Source organism: Epinephelus fuscoguttatus, linkage group LG8 (assembly GCF_011397635.1).
Source record: "Epinephelus fuscoguttatus linkage group LG8, E.fuscoguttatus.final_Chr_v1".
Classification (NCBI taxonomy): Eukaryota; Metazoa; Chordata; class Actinopteri; order Perciformes; family Serranidae; genus Epinephelus; species Epinephelus fuscoguttatus.
Window position 1 is genome coordinate 7,046,521 of NC_064759.1, and position 22,041 is coordinate 7,068,561.

At 39.3% G+C, this 22,041-nt stretch overlaps 1 protein-coding gene across 1 annotated transcript; it reads right to left on the reverse strand.

Annotated features, from left to right (window-relative positions):
• Window positions 1–3,161: 3,161 nt before the first annotated feature.
• Window positions 3,162–16,367, reverse strand: tmem106ba (transmembrane protein 106Ba). The gene is made up of 8 exons (XM_049584951.1): window positions 16,220–16,367; window positions 13,189–13,393; window positions 10,446–10,509; window positions 10,137–10,296; window positions 8,648–8,788; window positions 8,117–8,166; window positions 7,981–8,034; window positions 3,162–5,742 (listed from the first exon to the last, which is right to left on the reverse strand). Exons 2-8 carry the CDS (start codon window positions 13,379–13,381, stop codon window positions 5,622–5,624), a joined length of 783 nt encoding a protein of 260 aa, XP_049440908.1. The 5' UTR covers window positions 13,382–13,393; window positions 16,220–16,367; the 3' UTR covers window positions 3,162–5,621.
• Between the last annotated feature and the right edge of the window lie 5,674 nt (window positions 16,368–22,041).

The window sequence follows — 22,041 nt, forward strand, 5'->3', positions numbered from 1 at the left end:
ATTGTTGGTCTGTGGCATAATAGGCCAGCCGGAAAAGCTATAGCCATAGCTCGACTTAACTGTGCGTGTAAACTTAGTGTGTGCTGTAATTTTGTTGTGGTAAGCTGATCCGGCCATATGTGCATGTTAGTGAGTGTGTCCCACTCAAGTTTATTTATTTGTGGTGCACAATGTCAGCATTTGCCGCCACAATTTTGATTATATGATTCTCTGAGCACAGACGGAGCAGCAGAGCGCCAAGCGCAGTGAAAGAGAAACTTAACCGTTCGTTAATTCATATAGTTTTAGTGTGTTGTCTATTGTCTGTCCAAACTACATTAGATGAAACTGTCTGCGATCTCATGGAAACAGTTCACCCTGCAGTTCAGTGCTGAGTCTAACCAGCAAATGGAAGTTTGCTTTCACTCATCTCTGCTGCTGCTGCTCCTATAATCCATTGATCTGATCAGTCTGACCACATACTGATTGAGAGGATGTCTTTTGTCTGATGATCAAACAATTTGCTTCTCAGTTCTCAAGCACGTCCTTCTCGAGTTCCACCTGTGCTGCATTCACAGACCAACTAAAACCTCTGAATTCAGAGGCACATTAAACCACTCCCCCTGCCATTAGCTACCAGCACACATAGGATTTATTTCTGTGGGAAATGCTGCCACTGGCTAGCTACTCCGAGCAGCTCCTATACAAGGGTTAGCGCTAATATTAGGATGGTGGCGTCGCAGCAGCGGAGTGCCTACCTCCTGATTACCCCCTGCCATTGTTTAGTATTGTTTATGGGGTTAGCATTATTAGCTGCAAGTCGTGCGCTCTCAGGCCACCTCTATGTTGTGTCCAGACAACTCATACAGTCTGAATTTTTGCACGGAGCCCCCTAAGTCCTGAAGGTTATGGGGACTCTGTCGAAGATTAAACTTGATTAGCTGAGTTCTCTCCATTATATGGTGGCTGTGTGCATCTAAAGTCGTTAGATATGCATATGAATTTATAGTCAATTATTTTGTGCGCACAAGATTAAAAAATTTGTCATACAAAACAGATCTGTTTGTATTACACCAGCCGATATTCAATTTTTACACAATAAACAAATCTGTTTGGTAATGTACCCTGATGCCAACATATCCCTGATAAGATAATATTGGCTCACTAATATACTGGCTATGATTTGATCAAAACAAATTAACATATCTCTCAAACAGAAAATTGATTTAAAGAAACTGATAGTGCTTACTGGTTGTGTACATGTGTGTTTTTTGGCCACATGTGTCCCAGTGAAGCTCAGGTCCAAACCACTGACCTGGATCTCAGAGAGGAAATGAACTGGTTTTTAAATGAGCGCAACAGATGTGAGCATACCGAGATACACTGGAGACATCGTGTGCTTCTGACTACAGCAAGGAGTATATGAGAGCCTGCACTGAGTGACAGGTTCGTTCACATGCAGCCAGAAAGGTGTAGTGAAAGAAGATCTTCATACTTTATACAAGTAAAACAAGAAAGCAAGAAGCAGCTTTATTTAGTAGTGATTTGGGTTTTTTTCTGGGTACTCACTGTACTCTACATATCCTCAGGTAGTAGTGGATTCTCCCCCACCACATAAGTGGAGTGATGCTACTCTAAAACATTTTCATGCCCTCTAGTGGTGGGACCAGTGGGTGCTGTTGTTGGTCATTCAGATGGTCTAACTATTCATTCAACAGTTTGGTTAAGAGCACGGCTATCGGTGCTCCAAAGAATTAACTGTTTTTGGTTTTATGTCATTTATGGCGTTTTCTCTCGTGTCACCCTCAGGAGAAATTTCCATTGTAGCTCTTCTACTGATATCTTAAGGCTTTAAGAACACAAGGAGTGTCAGGTTGTTGTCTGTTGAGTCTGCCTAACATGAATATTAAAGTTCCTACTCTAATGGCTTCCCTATAACAATGACAAACGCATTTTGCTGCATGTGGAGACAGTAAATTAAACTGTAATCAGCCGACACTGTTTGGTAGTGATCAACAGTAAAAAATAATCAAAAATCACTAGTTTCGACTTCTCAAGCGTGGATATCTGATATCTATTTTTTGTTTTCTATTATCATAAACAGAATATCTGGATTTATGACATGTTGGTCGGGCAAGATAAGACGTTTGAAGATGTTTTCTTTGGGTCCATGAAACTGAGGGATTTTTTTTTTGTGCTATTTTTTTACATTTTAACGCTGATTTTTTTTCTATCAATCATTGAACCAATAATCTAATAATACTTACTTGCAGCTGTACAATAAACAAATATCAGAATTGGTGATCATGTTCATATTCCTCTAAATTAACTGTGATTAATCCTGTAAACAAATTTTTTGGTGTTCGTCTCTCCATCATTTGATACTATTTGTGGTGTAACACTTCTGAGTTGTCTGTCTGTCCATCTGTCCTGTTCTTGTGAATGCGATACCTCAAGAATGCCTTGAGGGAATTTCTTCAAATTTGGCACAAACGTCCGGTTAGACTCAAGGATGAATTAATTATAGTGGTCAAAGTCAAGGTCACTGTGATATTACAAGATGTGTTTGGCCTCAACTCGAGAATTTATATGCTAATTATGACAGGATTTCACCATGATGAGTTGGTGACATTTCGTATCCAAAAGTTCAAAGGTTACCTTCACTGTGACATCATAATGTTCTGCAAAAACACCTTCTTGCATATAACAGAAGGGGAGACATTTGGTCAGATACGGAATTGATGACTCTAGTCCTGAAACCTTAAAACTGTGCTGATTGTTTAGGTCTTCTGTGCTTCCGGCTTGAAGATGTGTGTGCAAAGTTTCTTTGCAGCAACGTGCATTTTTGAAGCATTGTTAACTGTCCTGACTACATGTGAGTCTGGACAGACATGGGTGTAAACTGTAACCACAACTTGACTGGTTCATGGAGGCACGCAACCACGAGGTGTTAATTCTGGTTTCACAATAAAAGTCATTGTGCTAATGGAGCTCAGACATAAGATTTTGCAGGTTGTCTAGCATTAAGCTGGTGGTGGTGTCAGTTGAAGTATCTCATAAACATGACTTTAATTAGAGAATAGTGAAATAATGGTTGCAACAGTGATCTGAGTGATACTGTAGTTTAGCAGACCGCTCAGCACCACCCAGTGTGTAAAGAGAATACTACAAGCACACCCAAGAAAACTTTCAAAATAAGTCATGATTTTATTTTCAGTTTCATGCATGAAAAACACAAAACCATTGAGAAGAGGCAGTGACAGAGACGTAGTCACATCTACACTGTCATCGAATATCAAGAAGGGCTGGATCTAGGGATACAGTTTCTCAGGATGACTGTGTAGAAATTGTAAAATTTGCATATTGACGTTTTATTGTACCTGTACGTATGAATTAGGATCAGAAACTTTTAAATCATTAATAAGTAATTCATAATTTTTATCTTCTGTCAGACCAAAGTCGTTACATGATCTGTTTGAAAAGCCAATCCAAAATGACAGCAGGTAACAAAAATTACAATATCATAATAATTTCAAAATCCAAGAATAGCAGTCAACTCATGATACAAATTATAAATGCAGAGTGGATTAAAAACAGCAAACAGGTTATTGCAGGTGACACCATACCCCACAAAAAAAGGACAAATTAATTAAAAGAGAAGGAAGTTGCTCCCAATGCAGAAATTATTTTTGATATAGCATGTTTTAAAGCAAGCCAGAAAGTACAAATTATACATTTACACAATTCTTATTTTATAGCCCGATGTAACACTTCCCACATTTGCTTTGAAATAAAAAATATTATCCCTTTAACAAAGTTATTTTGTCACCCTTCACAGTAGTCACATTTGCTTTTAACGCAATCGGGTCAATGACAGCGAAACAGAAGAAAAGACTTGTACTATTTTCACTCAAGCTAAAAATAAAAAATCCTGCCAAAAAAACCCCAAAACAAATTACATAAGACAATGGGTCATCTATATTGCACTACACATAATCAATTATTCTTGTTAAACCAAAAAAGAGAAAGGAAAGAGGTGGTCAAGAACAGTTCAGTGGTTTTCACTGTGTCAAAAAAAAACAACTCTTCTTGAATCTTAGTTGTTGGTTTTTGTATTTTGATTTAGAGTGGTGTGGAGTAGAAGGGGCACTCGTAACAACATTCTTATGCCGAGTACACACTACATGATATCAGCCTGATTATAGCCCGACACAATTTCGTACGGTGTTGGCTCAGATCATGAACAACAACAAGTGTCATACATGATAATCCATCGTTTCATCTCATGTAGTGTGACAACCGACTCAGCGTCTGGGACACCTCAAGACGTTCCGACATAAAATCTGGCATGTTTGCGTTTCTTTTTGTAGTTCACGACTGCTCCCGTCACAGCTGTCACTTTGACCAATAGGAACACAGAGTGATCTGCTGCCGTAGACAAGTGTACGACAACAACACTCAGCCTTTTTGATATTTCCTCTAGTGACGTTATCACACAGAGTAAAAACAGGAAAAATGATGGCGTGAAAACAGCAGAGGCACTTTATCACCCCCCTGAGTACTGCCATTAGCATCAAGCTAGCAAAGAATGTTATTTTTTCATAATGGAGACGAATATAAAGTAAGTACTAAAATTATAAAGTAGTGGCTTTTACCCACCACAACTGCAGAGGGTACCAGCTTCATTTGAAACAGACTACCATCATGAACGAGCCATTATTCCTCGTTCATGTAGTTAATGCATTGCGCCAACTCAACACTTCCTGTATCTGTTTCAAATTAAAAGCACCTTATAACTTCGGTTAAGAGAATCCCTTAATTTTCTAAAAAAGGCTTTTATTGTGAAACATTTGTCGAACTTGTTGTGGAGGATTCAGTGACTTGCATGTTTTCATGCAGTACTTCAAATGTAGCTCCTGACATCTGGCGGTGCTTTCTATGTTACTACAATAATGTTTCAGCTGGCACATGAACAGCCACAGTGACTGAATCAATAGTGATAATGATAAAAATGGGACAAAAATAACCCTGTGACATCACACGTCGTGAAAGACGACCAAGGATAATTGGTGTGGACCATCATGTAGTCTGTCATGTCTGTTGGCCAAGTCACACCACGATTTAATGATTCCACAATTGCGTAATCTGACATAGTGACTGTCGGAACAGACAAAAATGTTGTGTAGTGTGAACCCGGCATTGTTACTATCTGTAGTTAAGGGTCAGGTTAAAGTACATCATATCTGAAACTACTGCTTCCAGTGATGTAGTTGTTGAGGAGTAACAGTGTAAACATGATGGGAATGTCTACCATTATGTGAATATTAAATTATACTTGTCTGTTTTGTTGGCACCAAAAATGACAACAAACCTCGAGGCAAATCCTGCAGAGTTCTGGCTGTGTTTGTCTGCTTGCACCAGGCTGTTTGACAAGTAACCAACCACAGAGAGCTCTTCTTATCACGAACGCTGATGTTAAAAGGAAGAAAGTGGTTGGGAATTTAAGAATGGATGAGCCACTGACTAGTAAGGAAAAGTGATGTCCCTGTCCATTAAGTTGTCACCAAGATTTCCCAGCCCAATTTTCTCTGTGAGACCCTCAGTCACAGCAGTATTTGACGCCTGGGCTTCTTTTGCTTCCTTTACTGGTAGACCTGCACATGCCCATGCAAGGAGGTGGTGTTCCCCCCACAGTCCACATACTGGTACATCTCCTGGGAGACCTGCTCCGCGTGGCCGAAGTACGACGTGGTAACCGTCACCCTGAAAAATAACCACAGAGTCAACTGCTGTACACGAGACAACAAGATAAGAAAAGCACAGGAAGACTTTCAGTACTAAATTAAGCAACGGTGTGGAAAATGTGGATGTGAAAGTACCCTTCTTTAACAGGTTGAGATTTGAGTTTCAGTAGGTTATAAATATTTCTCTGGGGAAGAACTTTTTGTTTGACCTGAATCTAAATGAGTAGATCCCCAAAACCACAGATAATGTATGTGATAATGTGATAATCAGTACAGCATACAACACCATCTGTCCTTCGACCTTTGATTAACCTTAAAATTTCACCTTGTATACAAGAAACTAAATCCCCAAACCACCTTTTCTCAGTTGAAAACCAACATATATGGGTATTTAGGAGTGTTGCTGTTTAATTCAGGTTCAAAACCTTGACATTTGAGTGCAAAGTGTTTGAATTGTACATTTTATGTTGTAAATATGCAGTGACTGCCTTCCACAGGTTGAAACCTGACTATTGCAGTTGTATTTTGCTACTGGCTGATGTGGTGCCAAGTGACATATATGGAAACAGCTCACTTCACCAACTGACAGCCCCTGTTCCCGCCCCCTCTATAAAACCAACATCTCCAACTCAACCAGAAGACTGTCAGTTACCATAAAACTTCAATTATAGCCTGGGCTATTTTTTTTGTTGCTTAAACCTGCATATATTTGGGACAGGTGTCTATATGTGATAGGCTTTGACACTATTCACAACTAGGATTAATGTTTATTAAAAGCCCTTTGGATTCGTTTGATTTGTGGACCCTTACAGATTACAGGAATATCGACATAAATGGATACAGTCTTCTGTCTTATTGTGGATGATGTTTGTGAGCGTAGTATGGCCAGTTTGAGTTTCCTTGTTAACTAGTGATAGTCCCCCCTTCGGACAGGTTTTTAAGTATGTAAAAGCTACGATCAATACTTTGTTAAACATGGTATTCCCACATAAAAAACTCTGAGAGGTGGCTGGAAGCAGATCTACTGCTCATTAAGAAATACTGGATCTGGCCTCTGCCCTGCCCACCACAGCTGCTTGTGCTAGCTTTCCTTTTTGCTTTCCTCAGTGCTGGCACAATGCTCAAACAAAGTGGGTATAGGTCTGGCTATGGGAGACCAGCGCTAGGTTGACCAGCGAAAGAACAGATGCATCATGATGGCTAACATTAGCGTTAGAGGACACATCGGAGAGATTGAGCCATGCAGTGTGTCCACATTGTCACACTGTGTTTTGGCAAAAATTTCTGCAAAGTTTGCAGAAATATGCTATATATTCTGTCTGACTGAGATTTTATACTGTATGTAATAAGTCCACTATGTGCTTATGTTTTCAGTTTTCTTTGCAGGCATCTGCATGAAAGAGATTGGCATTCACGCTCGTGGTGTACCTAATCGAGTTTACGTTTGAATCTCAGATTTGTACATAGTGCACAGATATTGTCCCCTCAGTAGAGAAATGTGAAAACAACTTTCTAGTGACAAACTTTGCACAGACACAAGTCAGTATAACCAAGGTCAGGCACTTTAGGGGACACAAACAGGAGAAAAACACATTTTTAAGGTACGTAGTGTACAAGAATGCATTGTTCAGCAAGAACAATAATTAGTAAAATAATTATTGACTTAATTATTATTCTTATTCTTATGCATATTTATGGTATATCTGTGTTGCTTTTTGTTTTCCCGGTAAAACCAGCTGTTTGCCTCGTCCTCCCAAGATATCTAGACCCAAACAAAAGCAGGTTTTTTTTAGGGATAAACACATCTTCTATTGTTAAATCCATCACACTGAAGCCTCACAACTGGTCTTTAGGGCATTCTGTACTAGATATAAAGCTCTATTGCAAGAGTAGGCGTTGCAGTGTCAGTGGGTTTTTATTTATTTATTTATTTTTTCCCATTTTCACTGGGACTCAGTCTACTGTTACTTGGCCAGAAAGCTGTTCTTTGGCTTTGACCACTGAGGATTAAGTCTGCTAATGAAGATTATTTCTGCCTTGGAGAAACGTTTGCTTTGCTAAATGTACAATCTGTTTGATTGTCAGTGGTGACGTGTAAATGAGCAAGGCACCCAAAAGCCCGTGAGTCTCCTGTTGGACTGTGTTGTTTCTGGGCAGCTCTTCAGTATGTGTGTGGGTGTTGAGGTAGGTGTGGATGTATGAGAGGATAAAAACCACAACAGATAATGACAGTTTATCACATACAAGCCATACTTACTGCATCATGACCACTATGTTGTGAACTTTAATGGTCGGCAAGGTGCAGTAGTCACTGTAAGAAAAGAGGTGGTTTGTGATTTAAAATGATCCAAGTGTAAAAAGTACATTATTAAAACGTGTAGAAAGATACTTACAACATGTAACTCATCTCATCAGCAATGGTGGTGGGAACTGTGTAGTCAATCTGCAATAAACACAATGTATAAAGCACTTGAAGAGAAAAACATTATACCATAACATATTACACATGTATGCTACTTACAACAAAAACTAATGGTCCTAAATTCAGTTTAATCAATGGCCTAAGAGCGAGTAGTGGCACCGAGATTTGTCATGTCACAAGACTTTAAGACAATGAGGCTTAAATGGTGCTTAAAACATTTGAAGTCTAGATTTCTGCAGAAACATAATTATTATTTTGAGCACATGACGAGCCTGTGAGTTGAGTTGGATGAGGTTTTTCTGTATTGTGACTGTGGGTGTAACAATGAGCTGTTGTGTAAGCTGTGCAAGCTGCAGTCTGAAGTAGTGAATCAGAGTTTCAGTCCATTTTCTGTCACTTATAAAAATGAATTGATTTTTTCATCAGTCGTGAATTTGTAAGAGCCCTATGAGTATAGCTTTCCTATGAGTGTGTGTGTACAGTAGAGTGTATTTCCACCTACCTGCCGTTCATCCAGAGGTATGATCACTGAGCTGTTGTTGAACTTGGCCTTGCCGATCACCGTCTTGGAGAACTGCACTTGTGCTGTGATGTTGGTCACAGATACAGTGTAGTAGTTGTTATTGGTGATGTTCAGAGTGCTCTGGATGGGAGAAGATGATAGGTGTGAGATTCTGGTAACAGAGAGCTTTATGAAAAGGGCCCCGATGTTAAAGATATACTACGCACGATTTTCCTGAAAGAACAATATATACAATCAGAAGTAATCCCTCTCAATCATCACTTACGACCCACTCTCAGTGTGTGGATGTGTATTTTTCTGCAGACTCTGACCTCTGCCTGTATTTTATTATTTTCTGTGTTCAGGATATGTATGGGCATGCGCTCAGGTGAGGTTGGGGCTGTATAAAAAGGCAGTAACCAAGTTTCAGACTTCAGCAGCAGGCATCCAAGAGACAGCGCCAAAAAAAGACCCAAAAACGAGTGAATCACTGGTTGACTTTTACTTTAACTTTCACCTGTGAGCATGCTCACAAACAGTAACTGGCAATCCTGCATAGTAAACCTTTAACTTTTTAGCATTTTAAACCTGCAGCAACCAATTTATGTTTACTTGGGAGCAAGTAAACTGGCAAACAGTTGTAGATTTACACGACAAGGATACATGAAGCAACATTATCGAGATTTTGGGTCAGATTTCTGGCAACCTGGTGGATTTAAATCCAATGTTCACTCCTCACCAACCTCCGAGGGAAGTATCTGTCTCTTTTGCTGCTAAATGTTCCACAGCTAGTTGCTAACTTTGTCTGTCTCCCATTGGGTGTTTACTGGAAATATACAGAGGGTTGTTAGAGCTTTTTTTGTTGAAAATAGTGAGATGCTAAAAACAGTACTGATAAGAGAGGTGAGAGTGAACCAAAACAGCAACTCTGTGGCTGAAAAACGAACATGATGAGCTGCAAGGTGGGATAAAGCTCTGTAGACTAGAGCTGAAGAAAAAATCAAGTGATAAATTTGTGTATTCATCACTACAAGTGGTCATGTGATCCATCGTTAATATAGAAATATTGATTACTGGTGCTTTAAAGTGTGATGTGTTGGATTTAGTGTCATCTAGCGGTGAGGTTGCAGATCTGAAACGTCTCCCGTGTGCCTTGCGTTTAAGAGAAATATAGACTATGGCGGTCGACGTAGAATCGTGAATGGCCCTATCTAGCGAGTGTTAGCTGCGGCTGCAGACACACTATAGTATAATAGATACAATCAGCTCATTCTAAGGTAATGAAAACACAACTATTCCTATTTTCAGGTGAATATAAACTAAAGCAAACATAGTTATTAATATTATATTCCATTTCTACCAATAGATGCCCCAAAATCCTAAACCAAGATCTATTAAGGTTTGGTCAAAAAGTTAAACACAAGCCAAAATATTAAACTGTCGTACAGGTTTTTTATTTTAAATCTGGAATATGCAGAAACAATCTTACTGTAATGTTGAGATAGACGATTCTCTTGTCCAGGTCGTAGGAGACGTAGGCGGACTTCACTCCCACATAGGAGACATCAATAGAGCGAGGGAATAGGAAGAAAACAGCCAGGCCGGACAGCAGCAGGCAAAGTGCAACTGATATCGTGACATACAGCTTTCTGCATGAGAAAGAAAGGAGAAGTGAGACCCTGAAAGCAGCTGAAGACTTCAAAGTCTGTCATGGTACTGTGTGTTCTTTGAGTTTCATCATCATGCAGAAAGCTATCGCAGCTCATTCACTGAGAAAGAGCACTGAGTGCAGACTTACGTCCTGCTCGGCCTCAGCCTTTGGTCGCTGTATGGAATCAGAGCCACGAGCTGATTCTCTTGACCTGTTGAATAATTCAAAGAACGGAAAAGAAAATCTGTGTCATTCTACTGTTTGATGGAGAAAGCAGCATGTTGTAAAATCTGCTCTGTGCAACACCACTGTACAACTCCTGAGAGGAATATCAAAAGGTTTTTCCCACTTGAAACTACAGATCATTTCTGTTGTAGATTGGTTTATTCTTAATGCAAACAAATGAATAAGTAATGGAGTATAAATTGTATGCACTGGTGAAATATGTCTTTGGCCATAATCGGCAACAAATATGTGTATAGAGTGTAATGACATGACAATTTTAACCGGATTCCTAATTTGTTACACTGGTGCAGCAGCAGGAAGAAAACAGATTGTTTGAGCTGTTGGACCTGTAAAAAGCCACACGTGTCCTGATCTATATCATACAAACTGCAGGAATTTAAGAGCATCAATCTTTTATTAACTATCTTTGACAAAACTTTAAAATATAAGTCTGGTGGATGTTTAATTGTTGTTGTTTTTTTAACATTAGCTAACTCTATCTCAGTAGCCTGGAAGAGCAGGCAATATGGTCTATTTATTTAGTCTTTCTCTTGATTTTTCTTGTACGTTATAAATTTGCTACATCTGTGATTTATGGATCTTTTTGTAGATATAAAAGTGTGAAACTTTTATTTATTTTGACTTTTGTAGTACAGTGGAAACCATGTAATAGTGATCAAAAAGCTTCAGACAGAGTCATTCCAAAACAAATGCTGTTTAAATATTTCACTACCATTTTTTCCACTAAAATTAGCATGTGTACGCAAGTTTTTTGAATGCAGTAAAAGCCGTGAAAATAGGCAGTAGACTGCTTTCCCACTGCCAGTAGACCAGAGCTGTGTATATGGTTCTGCAGTAGATAAGCCAGGTTAGTAAACAGTAGAAAGCTGTATGGACCCCAGTTAAACTCTTATGGTGGTTACGTATTCAGCCTCTCTCTCAAACTTGTTGACAACTAAAGTTTGAACGATGTTTGAGTGCTGCTTGGATGGAGACGGATGGTGTTTTGTGGTGGCGCCTCATTGCATCCTGCTGGCAAAGGGGCAAAAATTAGCACATTCACACAGGTGTCGAATTTTTATCACTGCCGATCAAAACCGATCAGAGTCATTTGTCCTGGCAGTGCGCGGGGGCTTTATAGTAATGGAGTAGTCTGCTTACAGTGTTTTGGGGGGGTCTTTTCATTTAGTGACAAAAAATTACAACTATAGTGACTGTTTTTTTTGTTTGTTTTTGCTCCAGTGATCCTTTCCAGCTGGATACCAGAGGCTGGTGCTGTGTGCACATTGAAATCAGTGACAAAAAGAAAGTAATTTTCAGTGAAAACCATAGCATCCTCAAAGCTCATGACAAACTGCCAATGACATGCAGCAGCGAAATTTGATGTAGCTCAGGCTACCATAGCCGGTGTGTGGTGAAAGCACCTGTGGTTGATGCCGCCCTCGTCAAAATGCCCACGTAATGAAACAGCTGTACTGTATTTTGAAACAGTCACTAAAATTCAGTAAACTGTGAAGCTGTCCATTTTGTTACTTTATATTCATGTAATAAATGTATAAATGCCAGATGGTCATCTGCATGAAGAATAAAGAAAAAGAAAAAGTTCAGTCATTATGATAATCTGCTTACAGCGATCAGTTTGACCCTGACAGATGTGATCACTAAAGAGGTTTCCACTGTATTATATTTGGAAATGTATGCACTGGCATTCTGGATCTGGCTCATATAAACTCTAGGTTTCTTACATGTATATATGAGCTGGACATATTTGAAAACTTCAGTCATTTTTACTGCAATGTGCACTTTAATATAACTTGAAGTGGGACTGAAATAGATCATCACAGGCCCTGTTATCCCTTCATGGTTGCCCCTTTTGCCACAATGAAATCCTAATACAGGTTTTCATGCTTGTACAGTTCAAACCTCATCTTGCCTGGAATACAAACATCATCTTTGTAACATCAGAGAGAGTGTTCTGGTCAACAGGAAGCTGCACTTGGAGACTTAAGATCATTTTGCTTGTAGACTACATTTGGTATAAAGCATCAACACACTGGCCTGGCTGGTAAACACCACCCTGCTTCTTGAGAATTTACTATCATGTAACAGGATCTCTGTATCAATGAGTCAGAAATAATCAATGTAACTTCATGCTTCAGTTTGAAGGTCGGTGTCTAGTGCAGCTGTTAAAAGCCCAGAAAACTCTCAGACTCACATAACATAGCATTTTCTGCCAAGGTTAGAACAATTTGGGTCATTTCACAAGGCATTTCAGCATTTTGTGTTTTTCTCCCGCCTTTTCTCACCAGTCAGAAGGTGTTTTGTGCTTTTAATGAGCAACACTTGATTCATAATGTGAAGACAGCTGTGTGGTTGTTTGCTCATATTGCCGGCACACCCAGTCACATGTGATCAACCCACACAGTCCTGGTGAAGCAGATTAGCAACGTTTTGGATGTGAACTCTTAAGAAATAAGACCCCTAAGGATGTATTTTTTTTCCTGAACTTGACGCGATTGCTGCTTAAGTCATGAATATTTAATTTTATTGAGAAATACTTTGATTTGAAATGTTTTCAGGAGTTTTAAGTGCACTGCTTTTCAAACAGACTTAAAATTCTCGGCTAAAAATAATGACTCAAAGGTTTATTACTAGAGCGTTTTACCGCGTGGTATTCTGCCAGTGCCCTGACATGTCGGGCATGTGACGCTGTCCCGTCCAGTGAACTCTACGTAGGGGAACTGTGAAACATCTCCGTTCTTTCCATCCTCCTCGCCGTCTCTGTACTCTCCAGAGGCCGTCAGCGCGTCCTGACTCTCGTCTTTGGGGTTGGCCAATTGAGAATGGAACTTGCCCATGGCTGCAGTTGTCTGTGCACAACACAAAAGACAGCATGAGCAAAGAGGAACTGCCGTGTTGGTGCAGCAGGATGTGCTGACTAACCACATGCCACACAGCCGCTTGAATGTGAAATTGGACCTGGACGGATTCCAGCAAACATTTTCCAGGAGAACAAATTTCAACTGGTGCAGTGTCTGTGAAGTAAAATCTCTTGTAGTACTTCAGAAATAATTCTGTTGTGACTTGGAGTGTGCTGCTTAGTAGAGACTAGAGTGTGACCTTTGCTTGATGTATATTTGTTTTCATTATTTTTATAATACTATCACTTTGTCCTAATATTTGTGTAGTACCCCTCTGAAATGATAAAAGCATCCCTATAGTTATTTATTCTTTCACTCAGTCACACTTTATATTACTTCGCATGTTCTCCAGGGTTGCTGCCTCATTGTTAGGTGACTTCTTGGTCATTAAGACCATAACTGCTGGAAAAATTGATTATTTTTCTGGAGAATGAGCTGATAAGTTATTAGCAAATACTGGAAATAGATAATCACATCTCTGGAATCATTAATAATATCCATAAATATGTTTAAGTCCTTTTAAGAACAAGGATTTAAGAGATCTTTCTGAATGATTATATTCATCTTAGGAGTGATTGGATATTTTTCCCGATTTCATTCATTCATTCATCTTCTAACCGCTTCATCCTCTTGAGGGTCGCGGGGAGGCTGGAGCCTATCCCAGCTGACATCGGGCGAGAGGCCTGGCACAGTTTTTGGACTGTGGGAGGAAGCCGGAGTGCCCGGAGAGAACCGCCCATTTTTCCCGATTTAATTTAACAAATGACTTTGTCAAAATGTGACTACCATCTGGGTTTATTTATTGAGTACAGACCTAATGTTCAAGGTTTTCATCAGAACAATTGTTATTTTCTAAATGTAGCTGCTGTACATTTTAAACAATTTTTTTATTGTAATAGAGTTACAGAATATAAATGTATGTCTAAATGACAGTTAATCACTGATAATTGTGAGTTAGGTATATCCCTGTGGTGGAAGAAGTCCTCAGATATTTTTAAAGAGGGAGCAATACCATACTTTTGAAAATATTACTCATAATATTAATATTACATACCAGCATGTAGGTATTATGAGCAAAATATCCACCAAGTATCAAACCTAAAAGTACTCCTAATGCTTAAAAGTGACCGCTGTGGGTGTTTTACTGTTTCAAATTGTATTACTGTATTCATATTACCAACACATTCAGGCGTAATTACCTGCCACTGTTGTTGTTGGTCGAGGTGGAGCTGATTTTTTTATATACAGTTGTGGAGTGAAAATTGTTTGACGTAAAAGGAAAAAAAAACCCAGATAAACTACAGTAGTTACACTCCACCACTGATATTTATACAGGTACATGTATTACATTACTGGATAATTATTATTGATACATTATCATATAATCAGAATTCTGTAGTTGCAGCTGGTGTAATAGCTGGATAATACTTTCTACACTTTTTGGCAGTTAAATGTGCATTGTATTGTTTATATGTCAAATCTTAATCTGCAAAGTAACAAAGTACAAAAATATCCCTCTGAATAACAGCAAGGTTGAAGTATTAAGCAACATAAAATGGCATTTGTGGAATGTAACTAAGTACATTTACTCAAGTACTTTATACTTATACTCCACTAGATTTGGAGGCAAATACTGTACTTTTTATTTCAATACATCTAGTTTTGACAGCTTGAGTTACTAGTTACTTTGCAGATTAAGATTATCGATACAAATATAAATAAAACTAATAAATAATCATTTATTATTATGGGTTAAGCTGTATGTAAAGTATATAAAATTAGCTCCAGCTGCAACATTGAAGTGATGTACACATGAATGCATGTAATTATACAGTAGAATAGAATAGAAAGACCTTTATTCAGCTGTCCAGCAGCTCATAATAGACAAAGTACAACCACACTTCCCCTCATCAACAACACCGTGGTATTAAAATAAAAATAAAATAAAATAAAATTGCCCATTCCACAGTCCAGTCCAGTTGTAGCTAATGTGATATGTGTGCGTATGTATATAATAGTAATAGTTCAGTAATTCAGCAATATATGTATGAAAATGAAATGAGTACTTTTACTTTCTTTACCTAAAGTATATTTTGATGCTAATATTTTTTTGACTGAAGGACTTTTAACTTATGAACCATTATTTTACAGTGTAGTATTGCTGATATAAGTATTTCTCCTCCACTGTAAAATGGAAACACTCAAGTAATGTACATGTACCACTGTTGTTTGAGTAGGTCTGTCCTAACGTGTGTCCTAGGTGATGTTGGTGAGAGTAATCAGGGAACACATTGTCCCGTCTCTGAGGCCACAGCAGATATAAGTGATATTGATAACGTTACATTGTGTAAGCATATTACAACCAGGAGACGGGCAGCATGTAAATAACGAGAGGTGACACCGACAGCCCGCAGCCTGTGTCTCAGAGCAGCATGACTGCTGTTTGTCCACATAACGTTTCTCTTTATCACAGGCCGCCATACTGCTGAACCGCTGAGCATCAGCCAAGAACACAACGTACCGGCCGGAGGAAAACAACCATAACGGCGTCATTCTGACAACCAACACTGATTTTTCTTGTGTAAATTATTATTTCAACACAGTCAGTTCAATATTATTTCATGTCGTCGCTTTATTCTGACATTTATTAACATATCGTAGGATTAACGGTGGCTCTGTAGGACAAACCGCGCTGCATTGAGACGTGCCTGTAACCGTTATATCATTCTACATACAGTAAACCAGGTGTTATTTCTCCGTTAGCTAACGTCTTACCTGTTTCTGTGTTTACTTGTTTACCATTCGTCGTATCGTCGCTGTTTGTTGTGGCTCAAGGTTCAACACACCGACGAGAGTGAAGCCGACGTCACGCCCCCCTCCGCTCCCCATTGGACAGGCTCGTGCTGTGCCAATATTATTGTCCCAGGATGGCGAAGGCATGTCCCGCCCCTCGCTCCATCTGATTGGCTAGTGTTTGTTGCCTTCGTTGGTTGTGATTGGTTAGGGTTAGGATGACTATCAGGGTAAGCCAATCAGGGGCAGAGTAAGGGAGAAGAGGGCGGGTCATGCCTTTGCCATCCTTGCTTTGTTTGGGCTGTGTGTGTTTCTACCCTGCGGAGCTTTTGACACAAATACAAATGGACTGTTGTAATGTTAGTGTAATGTGTGTTGTTGTGGAATTTACTGTCAGTGGTGAAAGAAGTATAATTGTTTTTACTCAAGTAAATAAACTGATACCACGTTATTACAGGGGAATCCAAATTTATCTGAATGGAAACCGGCTTAGATAATGTGAGAATATCTGGGGGCCAGCTGAGGCCTGTCCTATGAAATCAGTTCAACTTATCCAGGATATCTTCTCGTTTTCTGGTTTGACTCACCCTGACATTGGCCATCTGGAAAGACAGATAGATAGATAGATAGATAGATAGATAGATAGATAGATAGATAGTACACTATTGATCCCAAACTGGGAAATAATTGTGAAACAGCAGCAAGTAATCAAACAGTATATGGACAGTAATATACATCAGCAGACCAAAGCAGATCAAAATAAGATATATGACAATATAGAAATATAAAACATATACAAAAACAAGTAGTACTAATATTTAAAATATACAGGAATAAAATAAAAATAGCAAAATTGCAGCAGTAAAAAAAGTAGATTAATTTTATACACAACACAGTACACCATATAAATCTGGTTATCAACCTGAGAGGCCTGAACTACGAAGCCAGTTCAACTTACCCAGGATATCTTCGCCATATCTGGTTTGATTCCCCTAACATTAGCTGTCTGGATAATTGATACTACAAAGCTGGTTCAACAAGTTCAGTCAACGTTTTCCTATCCAGCCATGAGCGTGTTTATGTGAAAGAAGCAGGGGTGTTAATTATGAGTGACATCATCAGAACCATAAATGAAGTAGGCTGCTTCATATGATATGATATGAAACGGTAGCAAAAGTGTCTGCGATAAAGAAACAGAAAAATGTCAGTGGCATGGGATGTAAACGATAATCTATAATCTTAAAATGGAAAATCTAGAAACTCAGATCACATAGAAATAAGAACACTATTTTATCATTTAGCAAAAAAGTATTCAACTTTTTGTCACTCCTGAAGCAGCAGCCCTTGCTGTCAACTTCACACTGTTAGGTTACATTTCATTTGCTTGTTTACCTTCTGTTTATGAAAACACATTAGTTCCACCTGCATAGCTCCTACTTGGTGCATGTCTGAACTGCCATCATGAGGTGAATGGAAAATATGTCAAGGGATCTCCCTTGATTGACCAATATTTTATGGCAGGCCACAGATAGTGTACTTCAAAAGACAAGCCGCAGGCTGTTAAAATTCAGTCCGTAGGCCATAATTGGCTGCCAGGCTGGACCTAGGACATGCCCGCTCTATCACAAGTAAAAATCCTGCGCTGAAAAGGTTGCTTAAATAAAAATATTTTAAAAAAGAAACACTTAAGTATCAAAGCTAAAGGAAGCCCATGATCTGCTGTAGAGTATTATGTTAATATTCAGGTATAAACCGTTATATTATTAGGTTATTATTACTGATATCATTTAATCAACACTAAAGTATTGCAGATAGTTGTAGTGAGGCTAATTCTAGATATTTTTATACCTCCAATTTGTGCTTGAAGGTCGAGTGTGTAGGATTCAGGGACATCTATTGGCAGAAATCATAGAGTAATAATATTCATAACTATGTTGTTTCTACAGTAGCCCAGAATGGACAAATCAAACAGAGGTCACACTACAGGGCCACTACGAAGTCTGTCCTGTTTGCCACTGCATTTTTACACAGACCCAAACAATGGCGGCATCATTCCATTCCAGAGGTGTGACGGGTGTGACTCAACGGCGTCTTCCTCTAGTGTGACATAAAGCATACACATCAGCAGTGCTTCATAAACAATAACCATGGCATAACATAGTAATAACGATCATTTACTGTCCCTGTTATATGGCGGCTGATCTTGTCCCCTCCTTGAAGGGTAAGGTTTCTTCTGGGCCTCATTGTTTTCCCAATTTGCACACATTTTTGGCCGCTGTTCTTGTTCTTTGAGTTAGCTGCTAACTGCTGTCAGCTACTTGTTGAATATCTCAGCTACTTTATAAATCTAACACGTCTTAAAAAATGTTACATCTATGCCGCCCATGATCCCATCCTGCCGGCTGTCTCTTTTATGTAAACATCATTTTGGTGTTGTCACTACCTCCGATGTCTGCTTAAAGGCGAGACAGCTCTGTCCCACCATTTCTTGATCGTACCTTTTATAAAGAACAGTGAGGCAGAATAACGGTGTGAAATTCCTGCCTTGACAAGACAGTCTAGAAGGGGCTGTTGGCTATAGGCAGGGCCATTCACATCTTTGCATCACCCCACATGGTTCTCCTACACACTTGGCACATGGGAGAAGTTTCAGATCTGCAACCTGGCTAGATGCCACTAAATCCTGCATACTGGACCTTTAAGTATTTCAGTAAAGGTACTTAAACGGTTACATTCCACCACAGAGTTTTATCAGTGCCAGTGGCAAAATCTGGAGTTAATAGCTTAAAAAAACAAACAGAAAATAAAGCTTTACTCTTTAGATAAGAATATCTACTTTTATACCGAAATCAAATTTAGAGGCTGATATCAATTCAATTACAAATTAACTTTTAAAGCAGCAAGAATTTTATTAACTGCAGAAACAAATCAAAATCTTTTCAGACAGTAGGTCATGATATTCATTACACTGTTAAAACTGCGTAGAGTCCAAAATTAGACCGGCAGCACAGTCCCATATAAAGTGAACCAGACAGGGTCCTTAATGTGAGATGACTGCAGTTCCTGGAAAATGTTGTCAGCTGACAGAAACATGTCAAGTAAGTTCCTGGTGAGCAAGTTGTGACACAGTCACCACCATTGTTGTTCTTAATCATCTAGAATTTATGACATTATTCCATTAAGACACTTAAAACAGATGTATCCCAGTGGAGCCAGCGTCTCAGAAGATGTAACAGATGGCAAGAGCTTTGATAATGAATAGAAACATGCACCCAGGAGACACTCACGCAGTATTTTAGTAATGCATATAACTTTTAATTTGTACTTTATTTTGTTTTGCCTTTACTGTTTTAAAGCTACAGTTGGTAACTTTTACGAAAAATACTTGCTGTCATTATATTCATAGAGCAGGTTATATAAAAATTTCATTCAAACAATTCTTTTCTACAACTACAAATAATTTCCACACTCTTACAAACTTGCATCTCTCCAGCAGAATTTCTGACAGCTTTAAGCAGTGATTTACAAGCACACACTCGCTGATCATCATGTGAAAAGCTCAACATCTCTCTATTTATGCTCTCAAAACCTTTGACACTACAAATAACTACTTGAGACAACTGTGGATTTGTCCCCAGGTTCACTGTAAACTCTGACTTATCGATTTTACTGTCAGAAGCAGAAAATAACTTTATTTCAGCCTGAATTTTCTAAATCTGCAGCATGTTTGTCTGGAGGTTTAAGCTCATGTCCTCTCACAGAGTCTGTGATTAAAACTGGACTTTCAGCTCTGTCTGAGAAAACTGATTTCAGACTGCTACATGCAACACTCACTGATAACTGAACCTCCTACCTGCCTGCCAAACAGTAAACAAACCATAAACCATCTCAAGACAGTCCGGATCTGAGCAAAGTCCTGCCGGATCAATAGATGAGAAGACCGTTGGCTGGCGGCTGCTTGGTCTGCTGTGGTTAACCTGCTAACAAGGGAAACATCATGGCACAGACTATTTACAGGAGTTTACAGCCTCTCATACCCCTCATGTGGCATTAGAAGATAATTGCATGCACAACCATTCTCTGCTTTGTAGTTCAAAACATTTTTACATTTCATAAAACAGTTTATCATTCACCTTCTTCTCTTGTCACATTTTGAAAGTCTGATGGTCCGCCACAAACACTTTCATCCCATCTTGTCTCGTTAACGATCTTTTATCAAAGATATATTTTTAGTCTGTCAACATCCTGTCTTTGTCATGGAAAAAAAAGATTGTTGACAAATGTTTTTCATCATAGTTTTCCTCACTGAAATTAAGACTGATTAAGGGTGTTTTCACACTTGGTCCTTTTCAGCCCTTTTAAATGGACTCAGAGCGGTGACTTAGCATTTTTTGCGCATATGTGAACACTCCAAGATGGTTTGACTTGGGTTCGCTTTAAGTCCGCGTGCGGTTCACTTAACCTGTGCCTTATGAGCACAAAGCACACCAGGGGTCCGTTTCACAAAGCAGGTTCAACAAACTCTGAGTCTAATTTTGAACTCTGAGTTGATCTACTCTGAGATAGGAAACTCTGAGTTTCCGGTTCCAGAACAGCTGATTTGAATCAGTTTAATCAACTCGGAGTAGTTTCACCTGGAGTTAAGCGCGTGCACCACAATTATAAAAAGCCAGCATCAATGGAGCCCCGATTCGACAAGTCACCATGGCAACGGGGAAGAGGAGGGCTGCGTTTTTCACCCCACTGGAATTAGAGATATTAATGCGGTCATACGGCGACTTTGAACATGTTTTCAGGAGGAAGTACAACACCGCTGCAGCTGCTGCTGAGAGAGGGAGACGGCGTGGGAGAACATTGCTGCTCAGGTCAATGCGTAAGTTTAAATGTAGTCCTTTGCAATCACAATAATATTACAGGGGAAAACTGCTTGAATGGTAGCCTATTAATTTATTTCATTTAGGTGCAATCCCGCGGGGGAGAAGCGCACTTGGCAGCAGCTTAGGATGAAGTATAAAAACATTGTTCAAACAGGTAAGACCTCGGCATAATCTCATGGGGGTACCTCATTTTGATCATGTTTTACATTGTAAAGTAAATATTAAATGGCTGTTTGACTGTGCGGTTGTTTTATCCCCAACATAATGCTGTCTTCACACACATAAATGTCTTCTCATCTATATCATGTTCTGTTAAATAATTAAGCCTATTTAAACTAACACAGACTTCTACTCAGCCAACAGAAAGAAGGCAGATGCCCGCAAAACGGGTGGTGGCCCAGCACCGCCACCTCTAACGGAGGCAGAGGAGCTGGCCCTAAGCCAGAATGTAGGAAGGCCAGTGGCTGAGGGAATCCCTGGAGGGAGCTCATCCTCTGAGCCCACCCCCCAAGACACAAGTGCCTTTATAAAATGTAATATGCCTAGGCCTATATATCTTTTTTGTTGAGCCTATTCATACAAATATTTATTTCCCTTTCATGTCTTTTTTTTCCTTTTGTCCCAACAGATTCTGATGGTGCCATCTGCCTGGTGGAGCCCCTTCACGCCACAACAGACCTTGTAAATGTAAGTAGGCAATACTCCTAAGATGTTGCCAAATGGTAGTTTAAGTATACTGAAACATGTCACTCATCTAGGATGAAGAGGATGAGGAAACTATGTCTGCTGCCTTTACAGAGGGGGATCCAGAAAGGCATATAGAGGTAACATCTTGATATGTTACTGATAGTTCTCTTCCCATTCACATTTCTTACCATTCTGGTGGAATATGGAATGTGACATTTAGCGTACACTGAAGTATTAACA